Genomic DNA, 27,897 nt, shown 5'->3' with positions numbered 1-27,897 from the left:
ATGGTTTCGGTGCATTACACATGACAGCTAAAGACTGAGTGTGAACGAATGTGGCCTCTTTTGTCTTTTCCTGGCACTACCTTGCTGTTGGTGGCGGTGGTGGTGGTGGTGGTTGAAAGGGTAAAGGCATGTAAAAGCATCAGATTATGGAGGAGCAGTGTGGTTTCAGAAGTGGTGGAGAATGTGTGGATCAGGTGTATGCTTTGAAGAATGTATGTTAGAAATACCTAGAAAAACAGATGGATTTGTAGGTAGCATTTATGGATCTGGAGAAGGCATATGATAGAGTTGATAGAGATGCTTTGTGGAAGGTATTAAGAGTATATGATGTGGGAGGTAAATTGCTAGAAGCAGTGAAAAGTTTTTACCAAGGATGTAAAGAATGTGTACAAGTAGGAAGAGAGGAAAGTGATTGGTTCCCAGTGAATGTCGGTTTGTGGCAGGGGGGTTTGATGTCTCCATGGTTGTTTAATTTGTTTAAGGATGGAATGGTTAGGGAGGTAAATGCAAGAGTTTTGGAGAGAGGGGCATGTATGCAGTCTGTTGTCAATGAGAGGGCTTGGGAAGTGAATCAGTTGTTGTTTGCTGATGATACAGTGCTGGTGGCTGATTCGGGTGAGAAACTGCAGAAGTTGGTGATTGAGTTTGGTAAAGTGTGTGAAAGAAGAAAGCTGAAAGTAAATGTGAATAAGAGTAAAGTTATTAGGTACAGTAGGGTTGAGGGACAAGTTAATTGGGAAGTAAGTTTGAATGGAGAAAAATTGGAGGAAGTGAAGTGCTTTAGATATCTGGGAGTGGATTTAGGAGTGGATGGAACCATGGAAGCAGAAGTGAATCACAGGGTGGGGAGGGGCGAAGGTTCTGAGAGCGTTTAAGAATGTGTGGAAGGTGAGAATGTTATCTCAGAGAGCAAAAATGGGTATGTCTGAAGGTATAGTGGTTCCAACAATGTTATATGGGTGTGAGGCATGGGCTATAGATGAGGTTGTGCAGAGGTGGGTGGATGTGTTGTAAATGAGATGTTTTGAAGATAACATTTGGTGAAAGGTAGTTTGATCGAGTAAGTAATGAAAGGGTAAGAGAGATGTGTGGTAATAAAAAGAGTGTGGTTGAGATAGCAGAAGAGGGTGTATTGAAATGGTTTGGACATATGGAGAGAATGAGTGAAGAAAGGTTGACAAACAGGATATATGTGTCAGAGGTGGAGGGAACAAGAAGTGGGAGACCAAATTGGAGATGGAAAGATGGAGTGAAAAAGATTTTGAGCGTTCGGGGCTTGAACATACAGGAAGGTGAGAGTGTGCAAGGAATAGAGTGAATTGGAATAGTGTGGTATACCGGGGTCGATGTGCTGTCAATGGACTGAACCAAGACATTTGAAATGTCTGGGGTAAACCACGGAAAGGTCTCTGGGGTGTGGATGTGGATAGGGAGCTATGGTTTTGGTGCATTGCACATGATAGCCTTCTTTTTCAGCTCCTGCACTTGCCTCTTGACTTCCTGCCACTTTCTCTTATGCATCTTCCAATCATTTGCACTTCTACCATGTAAGTACTGCCCATACACCTCCCTCTTCTCTTTCTCCAGCAATTTACTACTTCATCCCACGACTTACTACCCTTTCTAACCTGTCTACTTCTCATCTTATGCATGCCACACACATCTCTTGCAGATACCAGCACTGCTTCCCTAAATATCTCCCATTCCTCATTCACTCCCCTAATTTCGTTTACTCTCACCTAACTCAATCTCTCCTAATATTTCTTCATATAAGTCTCTTTTTCAAGTGCACTTACTTTTACTACTCTCTTCTCACCCGTACCATTTGCTCTCTTCTAAAAACCTTAACTATTATTTGCCCTCCCCTTCACAAGGTAATGAATGATCACACATCTGACCAGCTGCCCCTCTTAGCACATTCAAATCCAGAAATCTCTCTTTTTCACACCTATTAATTAGTATGTGGTCAAATAGTGCCTGCTGGCCATCTTTTCTGCTCATATACATACCCTTGTGTATGTCCCTCTTTTTTAAACCACTCATTCCAATCATCAGCATTTTTTTCAACACACAACTCCACAAGCTGTTCACCATTTTCATTCATGAAAACCCAATGGCCACAAATTATACCCTTAGCTGCCAAACCACTCATCTTTGCATTTAAATCACCCATTTTGCATCAAAACTGCTGATTCACTTACTCAGCTGCTCCCAAAACATTTGCTTCCCATGATCTTTCATCTCATGACATGGTGCATAAGCACTAATAATCACCCATCTTTCACAATCCACTTTCATTTTTACCTACATCAGTCTGGAGCTCATTTCCTTGAACTCTTTAAAATACTCCTAAAGGCAGCATTGCTGCTGAAGCAAATAAAATATATATATATATATATATATATATATATATATATATATATATATATATGTATTTTTTTTTTTTCCAAAAGAAGGAACAGAGGGGGCCAGGTGAGGATATTCCAAAAAAGGCCCAGTCCTCTGTTCCTAACGCTACCTCGCTAACGCGGGAAATGGCGAATAGTTTAAAAGAAAAGAAACTATTTTTTTTTATTTTGCTTTGTCGCTGTCTCCCACGTTTGCGAGGTAGCGCAAGGAAACAGACGAAAGAAATGGCCCAACCCACCCCCATACACATGTATATACATACACGTCCACACACGCAAATATACATACCTATACATCTCAATGTACATATATATATACACACACAGACACATACATATATACCCATGCACACAATTCACACTGTCTGCCTTTATTCATTCCCATCGCCACCTCGCTACACATGGAATACCATCCCCCCCCCCTCATGTGTGCGAGGTAGCACTAGGAAAAGACAACAAAGGCCTCATTCGTTCACACTCAGTCTCTAGCTGTCATGCAATAATGCCCGAAACTACAGCTCCATTTCCACATCCAGGCCCCACACAACTTTCCATGGTTTACCCCAGATGCTTCACATGCCCTGATTCAACCCACTGACAGCACGTCAACCCCGGTATACCACATCAATCCAATTCACTCTATTCCTTGCCCGCCTTTCACCCTCCTGCATGTTCAGGCCCCGATCACTCAAAATCTTTTTCACTCCATCTTTCCACCTCCAATTTGGTCTCCCACTTCTCGTTCCCTCCACCTCCGACACATATATCCTCTTGGTCAATCTTTCCTAACTCATTCTCTCCATGTGACCACACCATTTCAGAACACCCTCTTCTGCTCTCTAAACCACACTCTTTTTATTTCCACACATGTTTCTTACCCTTACATTACTTACTCGATCAAACCACCTCACACCACATATTTTCCTTAAACATCTCACTTCCAGCACATCCACCCTCCTACGCATATATATATATATTTATATTTATTTATTATACTTTGTCGCTGTCTCCCGCGTTTGCGAGGTAGCGCAAGGAAACAGACGAAAGAAATGGCCCAACCCCCCCCCCATACACATGTATATACATACGTCCACACACGCAAATATACATACCTACACAGCTTTCCATGGTTTACCCCAGACGCTTCACATGCCTTGCTTCAATCCACTGACAGCACGTCAACCCCGGTATACCACATCGCTCCAATTCACTCTATTCCTTGCCCTCCTTTCACCCTCGTGCATGTTCAGGCCCCGATCACACAAAATCTTTTTCACTCCATCTTTCCACCTCCAATTTGGTCTCCCTCTTCTCCTTGTTCCCTCCACCTCCGACACATATATCCTCTTGGTCAATCTTTCCTCACTCATCCTCTCCATGTGCCCAAACCACTTCAAAACACCCTCTTCTGCTCTCTCAACCACGCTCTTTTTATTTCCACACATCTCTCTTACCCTTACGTTACTCACTCGATCAAACCACCTCACACCACACATTGTCCTCAAACATCTCATTTCCAGCACATCCATCCTGCGCACAACTCTATCCATAGCCCACACCTCGCAACCATACAACATTGTTGGAACCACTATTCCTTCAAACATACCCATTTTTGCTTTCCAAGATAATGTTCTCGACTTCCACACATTCTTCAAGGCTCCCAGAATTTTCGCCCCCTCCCTCACCCTATGATCCACTTCCGCTTCCATGGTTCCATCCGCTCCCAGATCCACTCCCAGATATCTAAAACACTTTACTTCCTCCAGTTTTTCTCCATTCAAACTTACCTCCCAATTGACTTGACCGTCAACCCTACTGTACCTAATAACCTTGCTCTTATATATATTTTTTTGCTTTGTCGCTGTCTCCCGCGTCTGCGAGGTAGCGCAAGGAAACAGACGAAAGAAATGGCCCAACCCACCCCCATACACATGTATATACATACACGTCCACACACGCAAATATACATACCCATACATCTCAATGTACACATATATATACACACACAGACACATACATACATACACATGCACACAATTCACACTGTCTGCCTTTATTCATTCCCATCGCCACCTCGCCACACATGGAATAACATCCTTCTTCCCCCTCATGTGTGCGAGGTAGCGCTAGGAAAGGACAACAAAGGCCCCATTCATTCACACTCAGTCTCTAGCTGTCATGTAATAATGCCCGAAACCACAGCTCCCTTTCCACATCCATATATATATGATTTGGTAAACAGAGAAGAGGTAGTAAAAGCTGTGCGGAAGATGAAAGCCGGCAAGGCAGCAGGTTTGGATGGTATTGCAGTGGAATTTATTAAAAAAGGGGGTGACTGTATTATTGACTGGTTGGTAAGGTTATTTAATGTATGTATGACTCATGGTGAGGTGCCTGAGGATTGGCGGAATGCGTGCATAGTGCCATTGTACAAAGGCAAAGGGGATAAGAGTGAGTGCTCAAATTACAGAGGTATAAGTTTGTTGACTATTCCTGGTAAATTATATGGGAGGGTATTGATTGAGAGGGTGAAGGCATGTACAGAGCATCAGATTGGGGAAGAGCAGTGTGGTTTCAGAAGTGGTAGAGGATGTGTGGATCAGGTGTTTGCTTTGAAGAATGTATGTGAGAAATACTTAGAAAAGCAAATGGATTTGTATGTAGCATTTATGGATCTGGAGAAGGCATATGATAGAGTTGATAGAGATGCTCTGTGGAAGGTATTAAGAATATATGGTGTGGGAGGCAAGTTGTTAGAAGCTCTGAAAAGTTTTTATCGAGGATGTAAGGCATGTGTACGTGTAGGAAGAGAGGAAAGTGATTGGTTCTCAGTGAATGTAGGTTTGCGGCAGGGGTGTGTGATGTCTCCATGGTTGTTTAATTTGTTTATGGATGGGGTTGTTAGGGAGGTAAATGCAAGAGTCTTGGAAAGAGGGGCAAGTATGAAGTCTGTTGGGGATGAGAGAGCTTGGGAAGTGAGTCAGTTGTTGTTCGCTGATGATACAGCGCTGGTGGCGGATTCATGTGAGAAACTGCAGAAGCTGGTGACGGAGTTTGGTAAAGTGTGTGGAAGAAGAAAGTTAAGAGTAAATGTGAATAAGAGCAAGGTTATTAGGTACAGTAGGGTTGAGGGTCAAGTCAATTGGGAGGTGAGTTTGAATGGAGAAAAACTGGAGGAAGTGAAGTGTTTTAGATATCTGGGAGTGGATCTGTCAGCGGATGGAACCATGGAAGCGGAAGTGGATCATAGGGTGGGGGAGGGGGCGAAAATTTTGGGAGCCTTGAAAAATGTGTGGAAGTCGAGAACATTATCCCGGAAAGCAAAAATGGGTATGTTTGAAGGAATAGTAGTTCCAACAATGTTGTATGGTTGCGAGGCGTGGGCTATGGATAGAGTTGTGCGCAGGAGGATGGATGTGCTGGAAATGAGATGTTTGAGGACAATGTGTGGTGTGAGGTGGTTTGATCGAGTAAGTAACGTAAGGGTAAGAGAGATGTGTGGAAATAAAAAGAGCGTGGTTGAGAGAGCAGAAGAGGGTGTTTTGAAATGGTTTGGGCACATGGAGAGAATGAGTGAGGAAAGATTGACCAAGAGGATATATGTGTCGGAGGTGGAGGGAACGAGGAGAAGAGGGAGACCAAATTGGAGGTGGAAAGATGGAGTGAAAAGGATTTTGTGTGATCGGGGCCTGAACATGCAGGAGGGTGAAAGGAGGGCAAGGAATAGAGTGAATTGGAACGATGTGGTATACAGGGGTTGACGTGCTGTCAGTGGATTGAATCAGGGCATGTGAAGCGTCCGGGGTAAACCATGGAAAGCTGTGTAGGTATGTATATTTGCGTGTGTGGACGTGTGTATGTACATGTGTATGGGGGGGGGTTGGGCCATTTCTTTCGTCTGTTTCCTTGCGCTTCCTCGCACGCGGGAGACAGCGACAAAGTATAAAAAAAAAAAAAAAAAAAAAATATATATATATATATATATATATATATATATATATATATATATATATATATATATATATATATATATATATGGCCTTTTAGATATTGCATGACAACATTTCTTCAAGATACTATAAGTTCCTCAGCATCCAATTTCATTGAAATCACTCCAGAAATGATCTTTTTGTGCTTGTACTCAAAGCTTTCCGCCCAGTCGACTAAAGTTGCATTACTTCTTTAAAGAAATCTAATTCATTTTTGTATTTCCATTTCTATTTCATACGCTTCCCCAAATATTTCTTTTCTGTAACCCTAAGAAAGACTTTCAAGTAAGCATTTATTCTCAACAAAATAAACAATCAACTTGGTAATGCTTCTTCTTTGGATTTCTTTGACTTTCAAGTACTCTTTATTGATACCATATACAATTTAATTTCAGAATTTCTATGTTAACTTGTGGTATACCATTCCTTCTATCATTCTACATCCAGCAGCTCCACTATATTCTTTCATTCACTCATGACAACTGTAGGATACCACGACCAGGTGGATATTGCTCAGACTTAAATAACTTGATGTGGAACATTTGATCCTACACCCTGGCTGCTTTTGCTTTGATTTTATGTATAATCTAATCAGTTTCAAGGCCTTACGCTATCTAAATACCTCATAAGAGTGATCATCTCTCCTTTAACAACAACAGCTACATTTAAATCTTCCAGTTACAACTTCATTGATATCTATCATTCTGATTTTTAATGGCCATTTTCATGTTCATTTACATATACATTCATGTCTATTCTCTTCATCAATCATGTTATTCCTCTTGCTTTGACTATAATTGTGTTTGTAAGCTCTAAAGGGAATGGGGAAGATGTAACATATGGATGGCAATTTTTAATGCACTATGAGGGTGGGGAATAAGTTCAGCAGATGTTGCCTTTCCTAATTAAATAATGATTGAGTACTATGCAGAATTACTTCATATAATTTCCACTTTCAACTTCTATATGCTTTCCCCAAAACATACAGCAGTATGGCTCTGAGAAAGGTTCTCTAACATAACCTAATTTTTCTTTTACAAATGCTAGGATTTTCGTGTCCTATATTTGTTCATCAGCAATTACAAAAAAAATTCTGTTAAGCTCCATTCATCATTTTTTTTCTTGCCCCAAAAGTAGTTCTGCTAATAAGAAAAACACTTCTACAATACTTTTGTTTATTTGAGAATAAGATATCAGTCCAGCTGTATTCATTATTCAAGAACTTAGGTCCTGAGCATTCATAACTTGACAGCAGGTGCAATAAATGAAAACTATATTTTGAATGAAATTACATGTTGTACCTCTTTAATCCAGCAACTTTAGGACATAGCCATTACCAGACCACAGAAAATGCTGCAAAACAGAAATTGACCCCTTTAAAGGCCCTCCGGTGAATGCTTTTACCAATTACCATCAGCTTGGTTTTGTGTGTCACTGCTGCAGCCAAGAATTGTTGCCCTATCTTTGGAATCTTTACCCCAGATAAAGACTCCTCAATATCTTGGGTAAAGGTTTTTGTGGCATACAACACCAATACAGGGTAGATTCGTCGCATTATACGCTTGTTCTGGGGCTATAAGAAGTTAACAGGACTATTAATTAGCTTGGCTGCAGTGTAAACAGATTTTGGTGCATTAGCGCTGCTAACAACACCACCCTGGAGGCAGATCCACAAACTAATGGTAGCAGATTCAAAATGTGATGGACTATTGGAGTTGCTGGCCAAAGAGTGCTGGATTAGAAAGGTACAACCTGTATTTCATAAAACCTCATCATCAATTAGGCTTAACCAATCAATTTTATCAAGAAAATACAGCATGACATATTTACAAACTATGCTATTTACATTTCCATCCTTAATGTAAAAACAGTTCATCTTACAATACTTAACTATGTCAATGATTGTACTTTAATGGATAATGAAGATGAAATCCTAATATAACTATGAAATCCAGTGAAATGAGTTAAATGCCATTTGACATTTTCTGTTATCATTTTGAATGAGTATGGTACTAATGGTACGAGTATGGTACTAATGGTACAAAGTTGAAAACTGATTTTAAGAAATCTATTCAAAGGAGATTTACTCCCATACATTGTATCATTTTTCAATCAAATCTTGTTATGCAATCCATAAACAAAAGGTGACTGGGTAAGGTATTATCAAAAAATCTATTTGTGACGAAGAAAATGTTTCCTGAGAGTTGACCTGTCACTGGCCCTGTAACTGCACAAAGGGCAAGGAAATGGTCGTTCGCCTGTGTGTTTGCGCATGTGCTTTACCAGGTCTGCACGGCTTCTAGTTGCATAAGGGCAATGATGACATTTGAAGGGTTTACAAGCACGGCAGGTGTCCACTATGCACCCATGGTGACACATTCGGGACACTTCATCCCATGACACGCCAACCCCGGACACTGCCACCCCGCCTGCCCCGCGCACACACTGTAAAAAGACACACCAGCCATTAGTATGGCCCATTTCTGCCTTTCTCATACCTCTCCGTCATTTACCTGATAATACCAAATTCATAATTATCAAAAACAAAATCCATCAACTGAGTACTCATCACAACTAGGCAAAAAAAAAAAAAAAAAAATTGAAACAGTAAATATATATATATATATATATATATATATATATATATATATATATATATATATATATATATATATATATATATATATATACTTATCCATCTATTAATTTAACTATAATTATCCCAAGACCAATTCCTATGAAAAAGTTCTGGTGTTATGCAAGACCTTTCTTAAGGCTCCTACAGCTCAAGACTGTGGTACTTCCTGTGGCAGGAAAATATAGACTCTTTTAGAGTGAAAAGTTCTTTGACAAGACTGTACTCCTAATGATACAGCCTCACTAAAGGTAACTTTTCACAGGCAAAGTCCAGGAACACCTGTATATGTATATATATATATATATATATATATATATATATATATATATATATATATATATATATATATATATATACAATATATATATATACATTGTACAAAGGCAAAGGGGATAAGAGTGAGTGCTCAAATTACAGAGGTATAAGTTTGTTGAGTATTCCTGGCAAATTAAATGGGAGGGTATTGATTGAGAGGGTGAAGGCATGTACAGAGCATCAGATTGGGGAAGAGCAGTGTGGTTTCAGAAGTGGTAGAGGATGTGTGGATCAGGTGTTTGCTTTGAAGAATGTATGTGAGAAATACTTAGAAAAGCAAATGGATTTGTATGTAGCATTTATGGACCTGGAGAAGGCATATGATAGAGTTGATAGAGATGCTCTGTGGAAGGTATTAAGAATATATGGTGTGGGAGGCAAGTTGTTAGAAGCAGTGAAAAGTTTTTATCGAGGATGTAAGGCATGTGTACGTGTAGGAAGAGAGGAAAGTGATTGGTTCTCAGTGAATGTAGGTTTGCGGCAGGGGTGTGTGATGTCTCCATGGTTGTTTAATTTGTTTATGGATGGGGTTGTTAGGGAGGTGAATGCAAGAGTTTTGGAAAGAGGGGCAAGTATGAAGTCTGTTGGGGATGAGAGAGCTTGGGAAGTGAGTCAGTTGTTGTTTGCTGATGATACAGCGCTGGTGGCTGATTCATGTGAGAAACTACAGAAGCTGGTGACTGAGTTTCGTAAAGTGTGTGAAAGAAGAAAGTTAAGAGTAAATGTGAATAAGAGCAAGGTTATTAGGTACAGTAGGGTTGAGGGTCAAGTCAACTGGGAGGTGAGTTTGAATGGAGAAAAACTGGAGGAAGTGAAGTGTTTTAGATATCTGGGAGTGGATCTGGCAGCGGATGGAACCATGGAAGCGGAAGTGGATCATAGGGTGGGTGAGGGGGCGAAAATTCTGGGAGCCTTGAAGAATGTGTGGAAGTCGAGAACATTATCTCGGAGAGCAAAAATGGGTATGTTTGAAGGAATAGTGGTTCCAACAATGTTGTGTGGTTGCGAGGCGTGGACTATGGATAGAGTTGTACGCAGGAGGATGGATGTGCTGGAAATGAGATGTTTGAGGACAATGTGTGGTGTGAGGTGGTTTGATCGAGTAAGTAACGTAAGGGTAAGAGAGATGTGTGGAAATAAAAAGAGCGTGGTTGAGAGAGCAGAGGAGGGTGTTTTGAAATGGTTTGGTCACATGGAGAGAATGAGTGAGGAAAGATTGACCAAGAGGATATATGTGTCGGAGGTGGAGGGAACGAGGAGAAGAGGGAGACCAAATTGGAGGTGGAAAGATGGAGTGAAAAAGATTTTGTGTGATCGGGGCCTGAACATGCAGGAGGGTGAAAGGAGGGCAAGGAATAGAGTGAGTTGGAGCGATGTGGTATACCGGGGTTGACGTGCTGTCAGTGGATTGAATCAGGGCATGTGAAGCGTCTGGGGTAAACCATGGAAAGCTGTGTAGGTATGTATATTTGCGTGTGTGGACGTATGTATATACATGTGTATGGGGGTGGGTTGGGCCATTTCTTTCGTCTGTTTCCTTGCGCTAGCTCGAAAACGCGGGAGACAGCGACAAAGCAAAAATATATATATATATATATATATATATATATATATATATATATATATATATATATATATATTTTTATACTATTCGCTATTTCCCGCGATGGCGAGGTAGCGTTAAGAACAGAGGACTGGGCCTTTGAGGGAATATCCTCACCTGGCCCTCTTCTCTGTTCCTTCTTTTGGAAAAAAAAAAAACGAGAGGGGAGGATTTCCAGCCCCCCGCTCCCTTCCCTTTTAGTCACCTTGTACGACACGCAGGGAATACATGGGAAGTATTCTTTCTCCCCTATCCCCAGGGAATATATATATATATATATATATATATATATATATATATATATATATATATATATATATATATATTTTTTTTTTTTTTTCTTTTCATACTATTCGCCATTTCCCGTGTTAGCAAGGTAGCTTTAGGAACAGAGGATTGAGCCTTTAAGGTAAATCCCCATTTGGCCCCCTTCTCTGTTCCATCCTTTGGAAAATCAAAAAAATGAGAGGGGAGGATTTATACATATATATATTAGTATACGCTGGGAGCACAGAGAATTGAACACAACAGCATATTTATGGTTATCTTCTTTGTTATGTTCTCTAATTTTCTCAGCATTATTCTACCATTAGGTGGGTGCTCTCAAACACCAGTTGCCCATAGTCCATCATTTATTACATTCAAGCTTTCTCCTTCACAGAGGCATCATCAGGAATCTAAGAAAAGAGAAAAAAACTGAATCACAAAACTTGGGTAAGAAAACAAAAACACAAACAAAATATAGAACACTCAAAAAAACATGGCACATAGCATATAAAAGTAAGGGAGACACTCAGCAAATCAACAATCTCATGAAGGGTTGTACAATCTAAGTACAACATATGGAAACAGAAAAATAGAAAACTCATGGTCAAGGAAAAGCGCAGAACAATATTGCTCAAGAAAGTCCATCACTAAATACACTAAGGGCCAAGCAAGACCGCTACTGTCCAGATGTGGAGCTGAGATCAGGATGGGCTCGTCTGATTCTCTCAGACCTTTGTAACGTTGGACCGTGTTCCTGACACCCAATACTGGTGTACTTGGTAGCTTGTGGTGGATCAATGACGTATCCCATCTATCTACGTCCTATGGGTGGCCCATCAAAGAGCTGTATGGTGGTGGTAATGTTTTGTCTGGATGTTGATGACATGCTTTCTCTTTAATATGAATGGATTCTAATATCTGTAGTCTTCTCCAATCACTGCAACTAGTAGTAATTTTGGTGTTATTCACTATAATCTCCCTCATTAGTCTCGCGACATGCTTTTGTTCACAATGTTGTTTGATTTCACCTTCTCGTGAGTGGATCAAGAAGGGGTGGCTCAAGGTGCAGGTTGTGTGTCCACTGTGGTGGGGCTGAGTTCCCAGTATTGCATTGGTATTCGTATACCACATTGGTATGATTCACACTTCCAGAGCAACCTACCATATTGTTGTTTATGATGAGCGAGCATGTTTTTGGATTGTTGTAGTATATTATGAGACTCATATCCTTATCCTCATCAATTCCTTTCCAGTCTCTGGCCACAGTATCCCGCACAACCTTCTTGTCCTTTCGATATACCATAAATGTGTTCCTGTAGTAAACTCAAATGCTGTCATGTTTGCCATGAGATGTTGCTCCAGCATGTTGTTCACAATGATATCAAATTAAATATTTGAATATCCATCATTAATCAACACTTGCTGAACAAGTCAAATTTCTTGGTGTAAAAGTTGCCAGGTTGAGCACACCTTCATCACTCTCCTCACATATGCATAAATGACACTCCTCTTGTAATATTGATTGCATTCTTTTATTCCATTCATGCATTTACCTTAGTTGGTGGGCTTTCTGTAAATGTTGGTGACAAAAGATTCTGTTGTGGCACTCATCATTACATCCAAGAAAGGAATCTTACCATAAGTATTCAGCTTTGCAGTAAATCTTAACCCTGAAGTTTCTTGGATCAGTTATGAAGGTTTTTCAATGAGTTTAAGTTATCGACAGATAAAAATGTTGTCTATATACTCCCTACATTCGACTGAAGAATTTATTGACATTCTTAGGAATAAAGAACCAGAAGGCATCACAACTTCCCTAGATGTGGAGTACTCTCTTCACAAATGTGCCAGTGAAGAGGACAATAGACATCATCCTGGATTACGTTGACCAACACCATGTCTTACCTCCCCTCAAGCTGCCCAGAAATATATTGAGAGAAATATTACGTGCCTACACTATGGAAGCACCTTTCAGATGTCCACAAGGCAAGCTTTACTGGCAGGTTGACAGAATAGCCAAGGGGTCCCCCCTGGCGGTTCTCATTGTACAAGCATTTATGTCAGGTTGAAACTACAGTACTGTGACCTAATAGCATGACACCCCAGATTTACTGCAGATATATAGAAGACATTTTTATCGGCGTCGATAAACTTTACAACCTACTCCAAGACACTTCAAGTTTAAAATTTACAGCACAGCTGAATAATAATGGTAAGCTTCCTTTCTTGGATGTAATGGTGAAGGCCACAACAGGATCTTTTGTCACTGATGTTTCCAGAAAGTCCACCAACCAAGGTAAATACATGAATGGAATTAGTGAATACACTTAAAATTGCAAGAGGGGTGTCATTCATGTATATGTGAGGAGAGTAATCAAGATGTGCTCAACCTGGCTTCTTCTATGCCAAGAACTTTGACGTGTCCGGGAAATGTTAATTAACACTGGAAACTCAAATAATGAATTTGATACCACTCTGAACAACATGCTGGAGCAACATCTCATAGCAAACAGACAACCTTAACGTGACAGCATTAGCGTTTACTACATGAGCACATTCATGACATCATATTGAAAGGACACAAGAAGGTTGTGTGAGATATTGTGGCTAGAAACTGCAAAGTAATTGATGAAGACAAGGATATCAGTCTGACATTATATTACAACAATCTGAAAACATGGTCGCTTGTCATGATCAACAATATGGTAGGTCACTCTGAGGGTTGAATCATGCCAATGTAGTATATGAATACTGATGCAATATTGGGATTGTCAGCCCCACCACATAAACTACACTGGACTTACAACCTGCATCCTGAACCACCGCTTCTCGCTCCACTTACACGAAGGTGGAATCAAACAACATTGTAAATAAAAGCATAGGATGAGACTAATGAGGGAGATGATAGTGAATACCATCAAAATTATTACTAATTATAGTAACCAGAGGAGACTACAGATATTAGAAGCCATTCACATTAAAGAGAAAGCACCTATCATCAACATCCAGGCAAACATGACCACCACCATACAGCTCTTTGATAGCCCACCATTAGGACATAGTGGATGGGACGCATCATTGACCCGCCACAACCTACCAAGTCTGCCCCTGCTGGGTGTCAAGAACATAGTCCAACATTACAAAGGTTTGAGAGAATCAGATGAGCCCAACCTGATCTCAGCTCAACATCCAGACGATAACAGTCTCGCTTGGCCCTTCTTAGTGTATTTAGTGATGGACTTTCTTGTGCAATATTGTTCTATGTTTTTCCTTGACTGTAAGTTTTCTATTTTTCTGTTTCCATTTGTTGCATTTAGACTGTACTACTCTTCATGAGATTATTAATTTGTTTAGAGTTTCCTATGCCTTTACGTGTTATGTGCTGTGTTTTTCTGAGTGTTCTTATATTTTGCTTGCATTTTACTTTTCTTATCCAAGTTTTGTGACACAGATTTTTGTCTATGTAGGTTCCTGATGATGCCTCTGTGAAGGTGAAAGCTTGAATGTAATAAATGATGGACTATGGACAAGTGGTGTTTGAGCACCCACCTAACAGTAGAATATTGAGAAAATTAGAAACCATAAGAGAGATCAATAACTCTAAATATGCTGTCATATTAATTCTATGTATATATATATATATATATATATATATATATATATATATATATATATATATATATATATATATATATATATTTTTTTTTATACTTTGTCGCTGTCTCCCGCGTTTGCGAGGTAGCGCAAGGAAACAGACGAAAGAAATGGCCCAACCCCCCCCATACACACGCATATACACACGTCCACACACGCAAATATACATACCTACACAGCTTTCCATGGTTTACCCCAGACGCTTCACATGCCTTGATTCAACCCACTGACAGCACGTCAACCCCGGTATACCACATCGCTCCAATTCACTCTATTCCTTGCCCTCCTTTCACCCTCCTGCATGTTCAGGCCCCGATCACACAAAATCTTTTTCACTCCATCTTTCCACCTCCAATTTGGTCTCCCTCTTCTCCTCGTTCCCTCCACCTCCGACACATATATCCTCTTGGTCAATCTTTCCTCACTCATTCTCTCCATGTGCCCAAACCACTTCAAAACACCCTCTTCTGCTCTCTCAACCACGCTCTTTTTATTTCCACACATCTCTCTTACCGTTACGTTACTCACTCGATCAAACCACCTCACACCACACATTGTCCTCAAACATCTCATTTCCAGCACATCCATCCTCCTGCACACAACTCTATCCATAGCCCACGCCTCGCAACCATACAACATTGTTGGAACCACTATTCCTTCAAACATACCCATTTTTGCTTTCCGAGATAATGTTCTCGACTTCCACACATTCTTCAAGGCCCCCAGAATTTTCGCCCCCTCCCCCACCCTATGATCCACTTCCGCTTCCATGGTTCCATCCGCTGCCAGATCCACTCCCAGATATCTAAAACACTTCACTTCCTCCAGTTTTTCTCCATTCAAACTCACCTCCCAATTGACTTGACCCTCAACCCTACTGTACCTAATAACCTTGCTCTTATTCACATTTACTCTTAACTTTCTTCTTCCACACACTTTACCAAACCAGTCACCAGCTTCTGCAGTTTCTCACATGAATCAGCCACCAGCGCTGTATCATCAGCGAACAACAACTGACTCACTTCCCAAGCTCTCTCATATATATATATATATATATATATATATATATATATTTATTCATTATTATTATTATTATTATTATTATTATTATTATTATTATTATTATACTTAACTGTCGTCTCCCGCATCAGAGAGGTACCGCAAGGAAACAGACAAGAAATGGCACAACCCACCCACATACACATGTATATACATAAACACTCACACACGCACATATACATACATATACATTTCAACATATATATACATACATACAGACATATACATATATATATACACATATACATATCCATACTTGCTGCCTTCATCCATTCCTGTCGCCACCCTGCCACACATGAAATAGCATCCCCCCTCCTCCAGCTGGCAGCCACAAGGAAAATGAAACATGAAGGTCTAAGGGCTTTTGTGATAATTCACATCTTCAGGGATACAGAGATAATGAGGAAATGTAGGCTTTATAGACATGTATATAAGACATGTAACACATACACACACACACACATACATATTTCTTTTCTTTTCTTCCAAACTATTCGCCATTTCCCGCATATATATATATATATATATATATATATATTTTTTTTTTTGCTTTGTCGCTGTCTCCCACGTTTGCGAGGTAGCGCAAGGAAACAGACGAAAGAAATGGCCCAACCCACCCCCATACACATGTATATACATACGTCCACACACGCAAATATACATACCTACACAGCTTTCCATGGTTTACCCCAGACGCTTCACATGCCCTGATTCAATCCACTGACAGCACGTCAACCCCGGTATACCACATCGCTCCAATTCACTCTATTCCTTGCCCTCCTTTCACCCTCCTGCATGTTCAGGCCCCGATCACACAAAATCTTTTTCACTCCATCTTTCCACCTCCAATTTGGTCTCCCTCTTCTCCTCGTTCCCTCCACCTCCGACACATATATCCTCTTGGTCAATCTTTCCTCACTCACTCTCTCCATGTGCCCAAACCATTTCAAAACACCCTCTTCTGCTCTCTCAACCACGCTCTTTTTATTTCCACACATCTCTCTTACCCTTACGTTACTTACTCAATCAAACCACCTCACACCACACATTGTCCTCAAACATCTCATTTCCAGCACATCCATCCTCCTGCGCACAACTCTATCCATAGCCACGCCTCGCAACCATACAACATTGTTGGAACCACTATTCCTTCAAACATACTCATTTTTGCTTTCCGAGATACTGTTCTCGACTTCCACACATTCTTCAAGGCTCCCAGAATTTTCGCCCCCTCCCCCACCCTATGATCCACTTCCGCTTCCATGGTTCCATCCGCTGCCAGATCCACTCCCAGATATCTAAAACACTTTACTTCCTCCAGTTTTTCTCCATTCAAACTCACCTCCCAATTGACTTGACCCTCAACCCTACTGTACCTAATAACCTTGCTCTTATTCACATTTACTCTTAACTTTCTTCTTTCACACACTTTACCAAACTCAGTCACCAGCTTCTGCAGTTTCTCACATGAATCAGCCACCAGCGCTGTATCATCAGCGAACAACAACTGACTCACTTCCCAAGCTCTCTCATCCCCAACAGACTTCATACTTGCCCCTCTTTCCAAAACTCTTGCATTCACCTCCCTAACAACCCCATCCATAAACAAATTAAACAACCATGGAGACATCACACACCCCTGCCGCATATATATATATTTTTTTCATACTATTCGCCATTTCCCGCGATAGCGAGGTAGCATTAAGAACAAAGGACTGGGCCTTGGAAGGAATATCCTCACCTGGCCCCCTTCTCTGTTCCTTCTTTTGGAAAATTAAAAAAAAATGAGGGGAGGATTTCCAGCCCCCCCGCTCCCTTCCCTTTTAGTCACCTTCTACGACACGCAGGGAATACATGGGAAGTATTCTTTCTCCCCTGTCCCCAGGGATAATATATATATATATATATATATATATATATATATATATATATATATATATATATATATATATTTTTTTTTTTTTTTGCTTTGTCGCTGTCTCCTGCGTTTGCGAGGTAGCGCAAGGAAACAGACGAAAGAAATGGCCCAACCCACCCCCATACACATGCCTTGATTCAATCCACTGACAGCACGTCAACCCCGGTATACCACATCGCTCCAATTCACTCTATTCTTTGCCCTCCTTTCACCCTCCTGCATGTTCAGGCCCCGATCACACAAAATCTTTTTCACTCCATCTTTCCACCTCCAATTTGGTCTCCCTCTTCTCCTCGTTCCCTCCACCTCCGACACATATATCCTCTTGGTCAATCTTTCCCCACTCATTCTCTCCATGTGACCAAACCATTTCAAAACACCCTCTTCTGCTCTCTCAACCACGCTCTTTTTATTTCCACACATCTCTCTTACCCTTACGTTACTTACTCGATCAAACCACCTCACACCACACATTGTCCTCAAACATCTCATTTCCAGCACATCCATCCTCCTGCGCACAACTCTATCCATAGTCCACGCCTCGCAACCATACAACATTGTTGGAACCACTATTCCTTCAAACATACCCATTTTTGCTTTCCGAGATAATGTTCTCGACTTCCACACATTCTTCAAGGCTCCCAGAATTTTCGCCCCCTCCCCCACCCTATGATCCACTTCCGCTTCCATGGTTCCATCCGCTGCCAGATCCACCTATATATATATATATATATATATATATATATATATATATATATATATATATATTCCTTGCGCTACCTCGCAAACGCGGCAGACAGCGACAAAGCAAAAAAAAAAAAAAAAATATATATATATATATATATATATATATATATATATATACATATGTATATATATATATATATATATATATATATATATATATATATATATATATATATATATATATATATATATATATATATATTATCCCTGGGGACAGGGGAGAAAGAATACTTCCCACGTATTTCCTTGTGCTACCTCGCAAACGCGGGAGACAGCGACAAAGCAAAAAAAAAAAAATATATATTCTTAAGAGTTCATGGGGAAAATAAGTTCCCAAGTGCACTTTCGTGTAATAATCACATCATCAGGGGAGACACAAGAGAGAAATATAACAGTCAGTTGATATACAACGAAGAGACATAGCAAGGATGCCATTTGGTAAACATGCGAGTCCATGACAGACCGAGCGAATCATAAACTAATTAACTTACAAATTTCATCAATAATATAGTTATCCAATTTGTATAAACCATCACTAATATTAACATTATAATTCTTTGTGTATCTAATAATAGAAGATTCAATGATATTTCTCGTGGTAACAGAGTTATAGTTAATAACTGAGATGGCATTACTCCAGTCAGTACAATGATAATAGTTTTTAATATGATTAAATAAGGCATTTGATTCTTGTCCCATTCTTATACTATATTCATGTTACTTAAGTCTAACAGAAAGATCCTTACCAGTCTGCCCAACATAAAACTTATCAATTTCTACATGGCACTTTATAGATGCACCCAGGAGAATTTTATGGTGAATTCCTGACTAAGATATTCTTTATAGTATTATTGTTGCCAAAGGCAGCATTTACATTAAAGGATTTAAGCAACATGGGAAGTAAAGTAACATTATTATCAAAAGGGAGAACTAAAAGATTCTTGGTGTCAATGGGAGGTTTGGGCTCAACTCTTATAAATGATTTCTTTGCTACCTTAAGGGGTTTATCAATGAAAGATCTAGGGTACTTTAACTTAGACCCAATAGAATATGTCTTTTCAAACTCATCATCAATATACTCTGGACTGCAAATACATGATGCCCTAAGGAACATAGATTGAAATGATGATAATTTAACTGTCATGTTGAGATGAGTAATAATGGATATATGAGCATACATTGGTAGGTTTTCTGTGTATGCTAAACTTAAACTTGTTTCCTTGCCTATGGATCATGCAATCTAAGAATGGTAACATACCATTATTTTCATTTTCTACAGTAAATTTGATGGAAGGTACTAAATTGTTAAGTAAGGGGAGAAATATTTGTAAATTTTCATTTGTTGGAAAAACACAAAGAATATCATCTACATACCTAAACCAAATTACATTAGAAGGTAAGATATCCTTTAGTAATTTTGTTTAAAAAAATCCATATAAAGATTACTTAGTACAGGTGAAAGAGGGTTACCCATTGCCATACCAAATTTTTTGAATTGAAATACAGTCTTTTATACAAAATATTTTTAGTTGAAAACAGACTTTGAAAGAGGTAAATGAATATCATCCAAGATATCAAATATTCTAAAAGGTCATCAACTGGAACTTTTGTGAAAAGTGAGGAAACATCAAAGCTAACAAGTTTGAAATCAAAATTGACATCGATATTGTTAAGCTTGTTAACTAAATCTACATTGTTCATGATATTAGAATTTGATATCTTACCCACTAAAGGGCTTAATAAAGAAACTAACCATACTGACAGTTTATATGTGATGGAGCCTACTGAACTCACTATAGGTCTTGCTGGAAAATTTTGTTTATGTGTTTTGATAAGTCCATACATATATGGCAATGAAGGGGACAAAGATGATAAACTTTTGATAAGAGAACCATTACCTTTCAACAACAACTTCAGTTCTTTATTGAAATGGGAATTAACTCTTCTAGGGGATTCTTACTGAGTTTAGAATATGTTGTCATCATTCAAAAGATCATTCATTTTAGATAAATAGTTACTTTTGTCCATAATCACAACAGTGTTAGCCTTATCTGCTTTAGTAATATGTATATCACTGTCTTTTTTGAAGTGTTAAAGCTCTTATAAATCTTTTATGTAGATGATGTTCTTTGTATTTGGCTAACAAATGAAAATTTACAAATATTTCTCCCCTTAACAATTTAGTACCTTCCATCAAATTTACAGTAGAAAATGAAAATAATGGTATGTTACCATTTTTAGATTGCATGATCCATAGGCAAGGAAACAAATTTAAGTTTAGCATATACAGAAAACCTATCAATGTATGCTCATATATCCATTATTACTCATCTCAACATGACAGAGTTAAGTCATCATCATTTCAATCTATGTTCCTTAGGGAATTACGTATTTGCAGTCCAGAGTATACTGATGATGAGTTTGAGAAGATATATTCTATTGGATCTAAGTTAAGTACCCTAAATCTTTCACTGATAAATCCCTTAAGTTAGCAAAGAAATAATTTTAGAATTGAGCCCAAACCTCCCATTGACACCAAGAATCTTTTAGTTCTCCATTTTAATAATAATTTTACTTTACTTCCCATGTTGCTTAAATCCTTTAATGTAAATGTTGCCTTCAGCAACAATAATACTATAAAGAATATCTTAATCAGGAATTCACCAGAAAATTCTCCTGGGTGCATCTATAAAGTGCCAAGTAGAAATTGTGATAAGTTTTATGTTGGGCAGACAGGTAAAGATCTTTCTGTTAGACTTAAGCAACATAAATATAGTATAAGAATGGGACAAGAATCAAATGCGTTTAATTACGTTAAAAACTATGATCACTGTACTGACTGTAATGCCATCTCAGTTATTAACTCTAAATCTATTTTTTTTTTCTTTTTTTGCTTTGTCGCTGTCTCCCGCGTTTGCGAGGTAGCGCAAGGAAACAGACGAAAGAAATGGCCCAACCCACCCCCATACACATGTATATACATACGTCCACACACGCAAATATACATACCTACACAGCTTTCCATGGTTTACCCCAGACGCTTCACATGCCTTGATTCAATCCACTGACAGCACGTCAACCCCGGTATACCACATCGCTCCAATTCACTCTATTCCTTGCCCTCCTTACACCCTCCTGCATGCTCAGGCCCCGATCACACAAAATCTTTTTCACTCCATCTTTCCACCTCCAATTTGGTCTCCCTCTTCTCCTCGTTCCCTCCACCTCCGACACATATATCCTCTTGGTCAATCTTTCCTCACTCATTCTCTCCATGTGCCCGAACCATTTCAAAACACCCTCTTCTGCTCTCTCAACCACGCTCTTTTTATTTCCACACATCTCTCTTACCCTTACGTTACTTACTCGATCAAACCACCTCACACCACACATTGTCCTCAAACATCTCATTTCCAGCACATCCATCCTCCTGCGCACAACTCTATCCATAGCCCACGCCTCGCAACCATACAACATTGTTGGAACCACTATTCTTTCAAACATACCCATTTTTGCTTTCTGAGATAATGTTCTCGACTTCCACACATTCTTCAAGGCTCCCAGAATTTTCGCCCCCTCCCCCACCCTATGATCCACTTCCGCTTCCATGGTTCCATCCGCTGCCAGATCCACTCCCAGATATCTAAAACACTTCACTTCCTCCAGTTTTCCTCCATTCAAACTCACCTCCCAATTGACTTGACCCTCAACCCTACTGTACCTAATAACCTTGCTCTTATTCACATTTACTCTTAACTTTCTTCTTTCACACACTTTACCAAACTCAGTCACCAGCTTCTGCAGTTTCTCACATGAATCAGCCACCAGCGCTGTATCATCAGCGAACAACAACTGACTCACTTCCCAAGCTCTCTCATCCCCAACAGACTTCATACTTGCCCCTCTTTCCAAAACTCTTGCATTCACCTCCCTAACAACCCCATCCATAAACAAATTAAACAACCATGGAGACATCACACACCCCTGCCACAAACCTACATTCACTGAGAACCAATCACTTTCCTCTCTTCCTACACGTACACATGCCTTACATCCTCGATAAAAACTTTTCACTGCTTCTAACAACTTGCCTCCCACACCATATATTCTTAATACCTTCCACAGAGCATCTCTATCAACTCTATCATATGCCTTCTCCAGATCCATAAATGCTACATACAAATCCATTTGCTTTTCTAAGTATTTCTCACATACATTCTTCAGAGCAAACACCTGATCCACACATCCTCTACCACTTCTGAAACCACACTGCTCTTCCCCAATCTGATGCTCTGTACATGCCTTCACCCTCTCAATCAATATCCTCCCATATAATTTACCAGGAATACTCAACAAACTTATACCTCTGTAATTGAGCACTCACTCTTATCCCCTTTGCCTTTGTACAATGGCACTATGCACGCATTCCGCCAATCCTCAGGCACCTCACCATGAGTCATACATACATTAAATAACCTTACCAACCAGTCAACAATACAGTCACCCCCTTTTTTAATAAATTCCACTGCAATACCATCCAAACCTGCTGCCTTGCCGGCTTTCATCTTCCGCAAAGCTTTCACTACCTCTTCTCTGTTTACCAAATCATTTTCCCTAACCCTCTCACTTTGCACACCACCTCGACCAAAACACCCTACATCTGCCACTCTATCATCAAACACATTCAACAAACCTTCAAAATACTCACTCCATCTCCTTCTCACATCACCACTACTTGTTATCACCTCCCCATTTGCGCCCTTCACTGAAGTTCCCATTTGCTCCCTTGTCTTACGCACTTTATTTACCTCCTTCCAGAACATCTTTTCATTCTCCCTAAAATTTAATGATACTCTCTCACCCCAACTCTCATTTGCCCTTTTTTTCACCTCTTGCACCTTTCTCTTGACCTCCTGTCTCTTTCTTTTATACATCTCCCACTCAATTTCATTTTTTCCCTGCAAAAATCGTCCAAATGCCTCTCTCTTCTCTTTCACTAATACTCTTACTTCTTCATCCCACCACTCACTACCCTTTCTAATCAACCCACCTCCCACTCTTCTCATGCCACAAGCATCTTTTGCGCAATCCATCACTGATTCCCTAAATACATCCCATTCCTCCCCCACTCCCCTTACTTCCATTGTTCTCACCTTTTTCTATTCTGTACTCAGTCTCTCCTGGTACTTCCTCACACAAGTCTCCTTCCCAAGCTCACTTACTCTCACCACCCTCTTCACCCCAACATTCACTCTTCTTTTCTGAAAACCCATACAAATCTTCACCTTAGCCTCCACAAGATAATGATCAGACATCCCTCCAGTTGCACCTCTCAGCACATTAACATCCAAAAGTCTCCCTTTCGCGCCCCTGTCAATTAACACGTAATCCAATAACGCTCTCTGGCCATCTCTTCTACTTACATAAGTATACTTATGTATATCTCGCTTTTTAAACCAGGTATTCCCAATCATCAGTCCTTTTTCAGCACATAAATCTACAAGCTCTTCACCATTTCCATTTACAACACTGAACACCCCATGTATACCAATTATTCCCTCAACTGCCACATTACTCACCTTTGCATTCAAATCACCCATCACTATAACCCGGTCTCGTGCATCAAAACCACTAACAGCTGCTCCCAAAACACTTGCCTCTCATGATCTTTCTTCTCATGCCCAGGTGCATATGCACCAATAATCACCCATCTCACTCCATCAACTTTCAGTTTTACCCATATTAATCGAGAATTTACTTTCTTACATTTTATCACATACTCCCACAACTCCTGTTTCAGGAGTATTGCTACTCCGTCCCTTGCTTTTGTCTTCTCACTAACCCCTGACTTTACTCCCAAGACATTCCCAAACCACTCTTCCCCTTTACCCTTGAGCTTTGTTTCACTCAGAGCCAAAACATCCAGGTTCCTTTCCTCAAACATACTACCTATCTCTCCTTTTTTCACATCTTGGTTACATCCACACACATTTAGGCACCCCAATCTGAGCCTTCGAGGAGGATGAGCACTCCCCGCGTGACTCCTTCTTCCGTTTCCCATTTTGGAAAGTTAAAAAATACAAGGAGGGGAGGATTTCTGGCCCCCCGCTCCCGTCCCCTCTAGTCTCTTTCTACGACACGCGAGGAATGCGTGGGAAGTATTCTTTCACCCCTATCCCCAGGGATAATATATATATATATATATATATATACACATACACACACACATACATACGCACATATACACACACACACATACATATATATACATATGAAAAATGTAAGAAACAATTTAGAAAACTGAAACTTCTAGCTTGAAATGAAATGAAAAAATGGATGTCACATAATGGTTCAACCTCTGGCTATGGAAAAAGGAAATGTATAATTTATTTACACAAACGTCAATAGTAGTTCTCATCAATTTGACCACTGTATCAATAAGCTTCAATGTCTAAGCTACATTTTTTACAATTTCACTATTTTCTTGTCAAAGCACCATGTATGAAAACTATCACTCCAGTAACACAACTATAAACATTTACTTCCCCTTTAAAAAAGTTCTGGGGAAGTCTATTACCACGAAAAATATCATTGAATATTCTATTATTAAATACACAAAGAATTATAATGTTAATATTAGTGATGGTTCATACAAATTGGATAACTTTATTGTTGATAAAATTTGTAAAATAACAAGTTCATGATACGCTCATCGACTATCTTGGATAATTGCATGTTTACCAAATGGTGTCCTAGCTACGTCTCTTCGTTGTATATTAACTGACTGTTATATTTCTCTCTTGTGTCTCCCCTGATGATGTGATTATTAAATGAAAGTGCACTTGGGAACTTATCGTGTTTCATTTTCCTCATGGACTCTTAAGAATATACTTGATCATGCGCAAAATTGTGATCCTTTCCAGTATATGATACAGCTGATGATACAGCGCTGGTGGCTGATTCATGTGAGAAACTGCAGAAGCTGGTGACTGAGTTTGGTAAAGTGTGTGAAAGAAGAAAGTTAAGAGTAAATGTGGATAAGAGCAAGGTAATTAGGTACAGTAGGGTTGAGGGTCAAGTCAATTGGGAGGTGAGTTTGAATGGAGAAAAACTGGAGGAAGTAAAGTGTTTTAGATATCTGGGAGTGGATCTGGCAGCGGATGGAACCATGGAGGCGGAAGTGGATCATAGGGTGGGGGAGGGGGCGAAAATCCTGGGAGCCTTGAAGAATGTGTGGAAGTTGAGAACATTATCTCGGAAAGCAAAAATGGGTATGTTTGAAGGAATAGTGGTTCCAACAATGTTGTATGGTTGCGAGGCGTGGGTTATGGATAGAGTTGAGCGCAGGAGGATGGATGTGCTGGAAATGAGATGTTTGAGGACAATGTGTGGTGTGAGGTGGTTTGATCGAGTAAGTAACGTAAGGGTAAGAGAGATATGTGGAAATAAAAAAGAGCGTGGTTGAGAGAGCAGAAGAGGGTGTTTTGAAATGGTTTGGGCACATGGAGAGAATGAGTGAGGAGAGATTGACCAAGAGGATATATGTGTCGGAGGTGGAGGGAACGAGAAGTGGGAGACCAAATTGGAGGTGGAAAGATGGAGTGAAAAAGATTTTGTGTGATCGGGGCCTGAACATGCAGGAGGGTGAAAGGAGGGCAAGGAATAGAGTGAATTGGAGCGATGTGGTATACCGGGGTTGACGTGCTGTCAGTGGATTGAATCAGGGCATGTGAAGCGTCTGGGGTAAACCATGGAAAGCTGTGTAGGTATGTATATTTGCGTGTGTGGACGTATGTATATACATGTGTATGGGGGTGGGTTGGGCCATTTCTTTTGTCTGTTTCCTTGCGCTACCTGGCAAATGCGGGAGACAGCGACAAAGCAAAAAAGAATGAGAGAACTTGGGAAGTGAGTCAGTTGTTGTTCGCTGATGATACAGCACTGGTGGCTGATTCGAGTGAGAAACTGCAGAAGCTGGTGACTGAGTTTGGTAAAATGTGTGAAAGAAGAAAGTAAATAAGAACAAGGTTATTTGGTACAGTAGGGTTGAGGGACAAGTCACTTGGGAGGTAAGTTTGAATGGAGAAAAACTGGTGGAAGTGAAGTGTTTTAGATATCTGGGAGTGGATTTGGCACGGATGGAACCATGGAAGCGGAAGTGAATCATAGGGTGGGGGAGGGGGCGAAAGTTCTGGGAGGGTTGAAAAATGTGTGGAAACAAAAATGGGTATGTTTGAAGGAATAGTGGTTCCAACACTGTTATATGGTTGTGAGGCGTGGGATATAGATAGAGTTGTGCAGAGGTGGGTGGATGTGCTGGAAATGAGATGTCTGAGGACAGTATGTGGTGTGAGGTGGTTTGATTGAGTAAGTAATGAAAGGGTAAGAGAGATGTGTGGTAATAAAAAGTGTGGTTGAGAGAGCAGAAGAGGGTGTTTTGAAATGGTTTGGTCACATGGAGAGAATGAATGAGGAAAGATTGACCAAGAGGATATATGTGTCAGAGGTGGAGGGAACGAGGAGAACTGGGAGACCAAATTGGAGGTGGAAAGATGGAGTGAAAAAGATTTTGAGTGATTGGGGCCTGAACATGCAGAAGGGTGAAAGGCATGCAAGGAATAGAGTGAATTGGAACGATGTGGTATACTGGGGTCGACGTGCTGTCAATGGATTGAACTAGGGCGTGTGAAGCGTCTGGGGTAAACCATGGAAAGTTCTGTGGGGCCTGGATGTGGAAAGGGAGCTGTGGTTTCAGTGCATTATTACATGACAGCTACAGACTGAGTGTGAATGAATGTGACCTTTGTTGTCTTTTCCTAGTGCTACCTCGTGCATATGCAGGGGGAGGGGGTTGTTATTTCATGTGTGGTGGGGTGGCGATGGGAATGAATAAAGGCAGACAGTATGACCAATGTACATGTGTATAAATATATATATATATATATCTATATATATATATATATATATATATATATATATATATATATATATATATATATTATCCCTGGGGATAGGGGATTAAGAATACTTCCCACGTATTCCCTGCGTGTCGTAGAAGGCGTCTAAAAGGGGAGGGAGCGGGGGGCTGGAAATCCTCCCCTCTCGTTTTTTTTTTAATTTTCCAAAAGAAGGAACAGAGGGGGCCAGGTGAGGATATTCCAAAAAAGGCCCAGTCCTCTGTTCTTAACGCTACCTCGCTAACGCGGGAAATGGCGAATAGTTTAAAAGAAAGAAGAATATATATATATATATATATATATATTTATATTTTATTTATTTTGCTTTGTCGCTGTCTCCCG

General features: G+C 40.0%; 1 protein-coding gene across 6 annotated transcripts in view; it reads right to left on the bottom strand.

Annotated features, from left to right (window-relative positions):
- The window catches only part of LOC139751609 (uncharacterized), a 430,524-nt gene that overhangs the window by 99,483 nt on the left and 303,144 nt on the right, over positions 1-27,897 (bottom strand). Inside the window, exon 5 of one of the 6 annotated variants that reach the window (XM_071667225.1) lies at positions 7,556-8,842. The exons of 4 other annotated variants lie outside the window; for them this stretch is intronic. In XM_071667225.1, coding sequence (XP_071523326.1) covers positions 8,570-8,842 — 273 coding nt within the window. In that variant the 3' untranslated portion in view covers positions 7,556-8,569. Of the gene's footprint in view, positions 1-7,555; positions 8,843-27,897 lie in introns of those variants that run through there. One more of the 6 variants, XM_071667210.1, reaches the window with a different exon arrangement.

This window comes from Panulirus ornatus, chromosome 11, assembly GCF_036320965.1.
Source record: "Panulirus ornatus isolate Po-2019 chromosome 11, ASM3632096v1, whole genome shotgun sequence".
In the NCBI taxonomy this organism is placed as follows: Eukaryota; Metazoa; Arthropoda; class Malacostraca; order Decapoda; family Palinuridae; genus Panulirus; species Panulirus ornatus.
The sequence above is the reverse complement of the archived record's forward strand: the minus strand, read 5'-3'. Positions and strand labels throughout refer to the sequence as shown.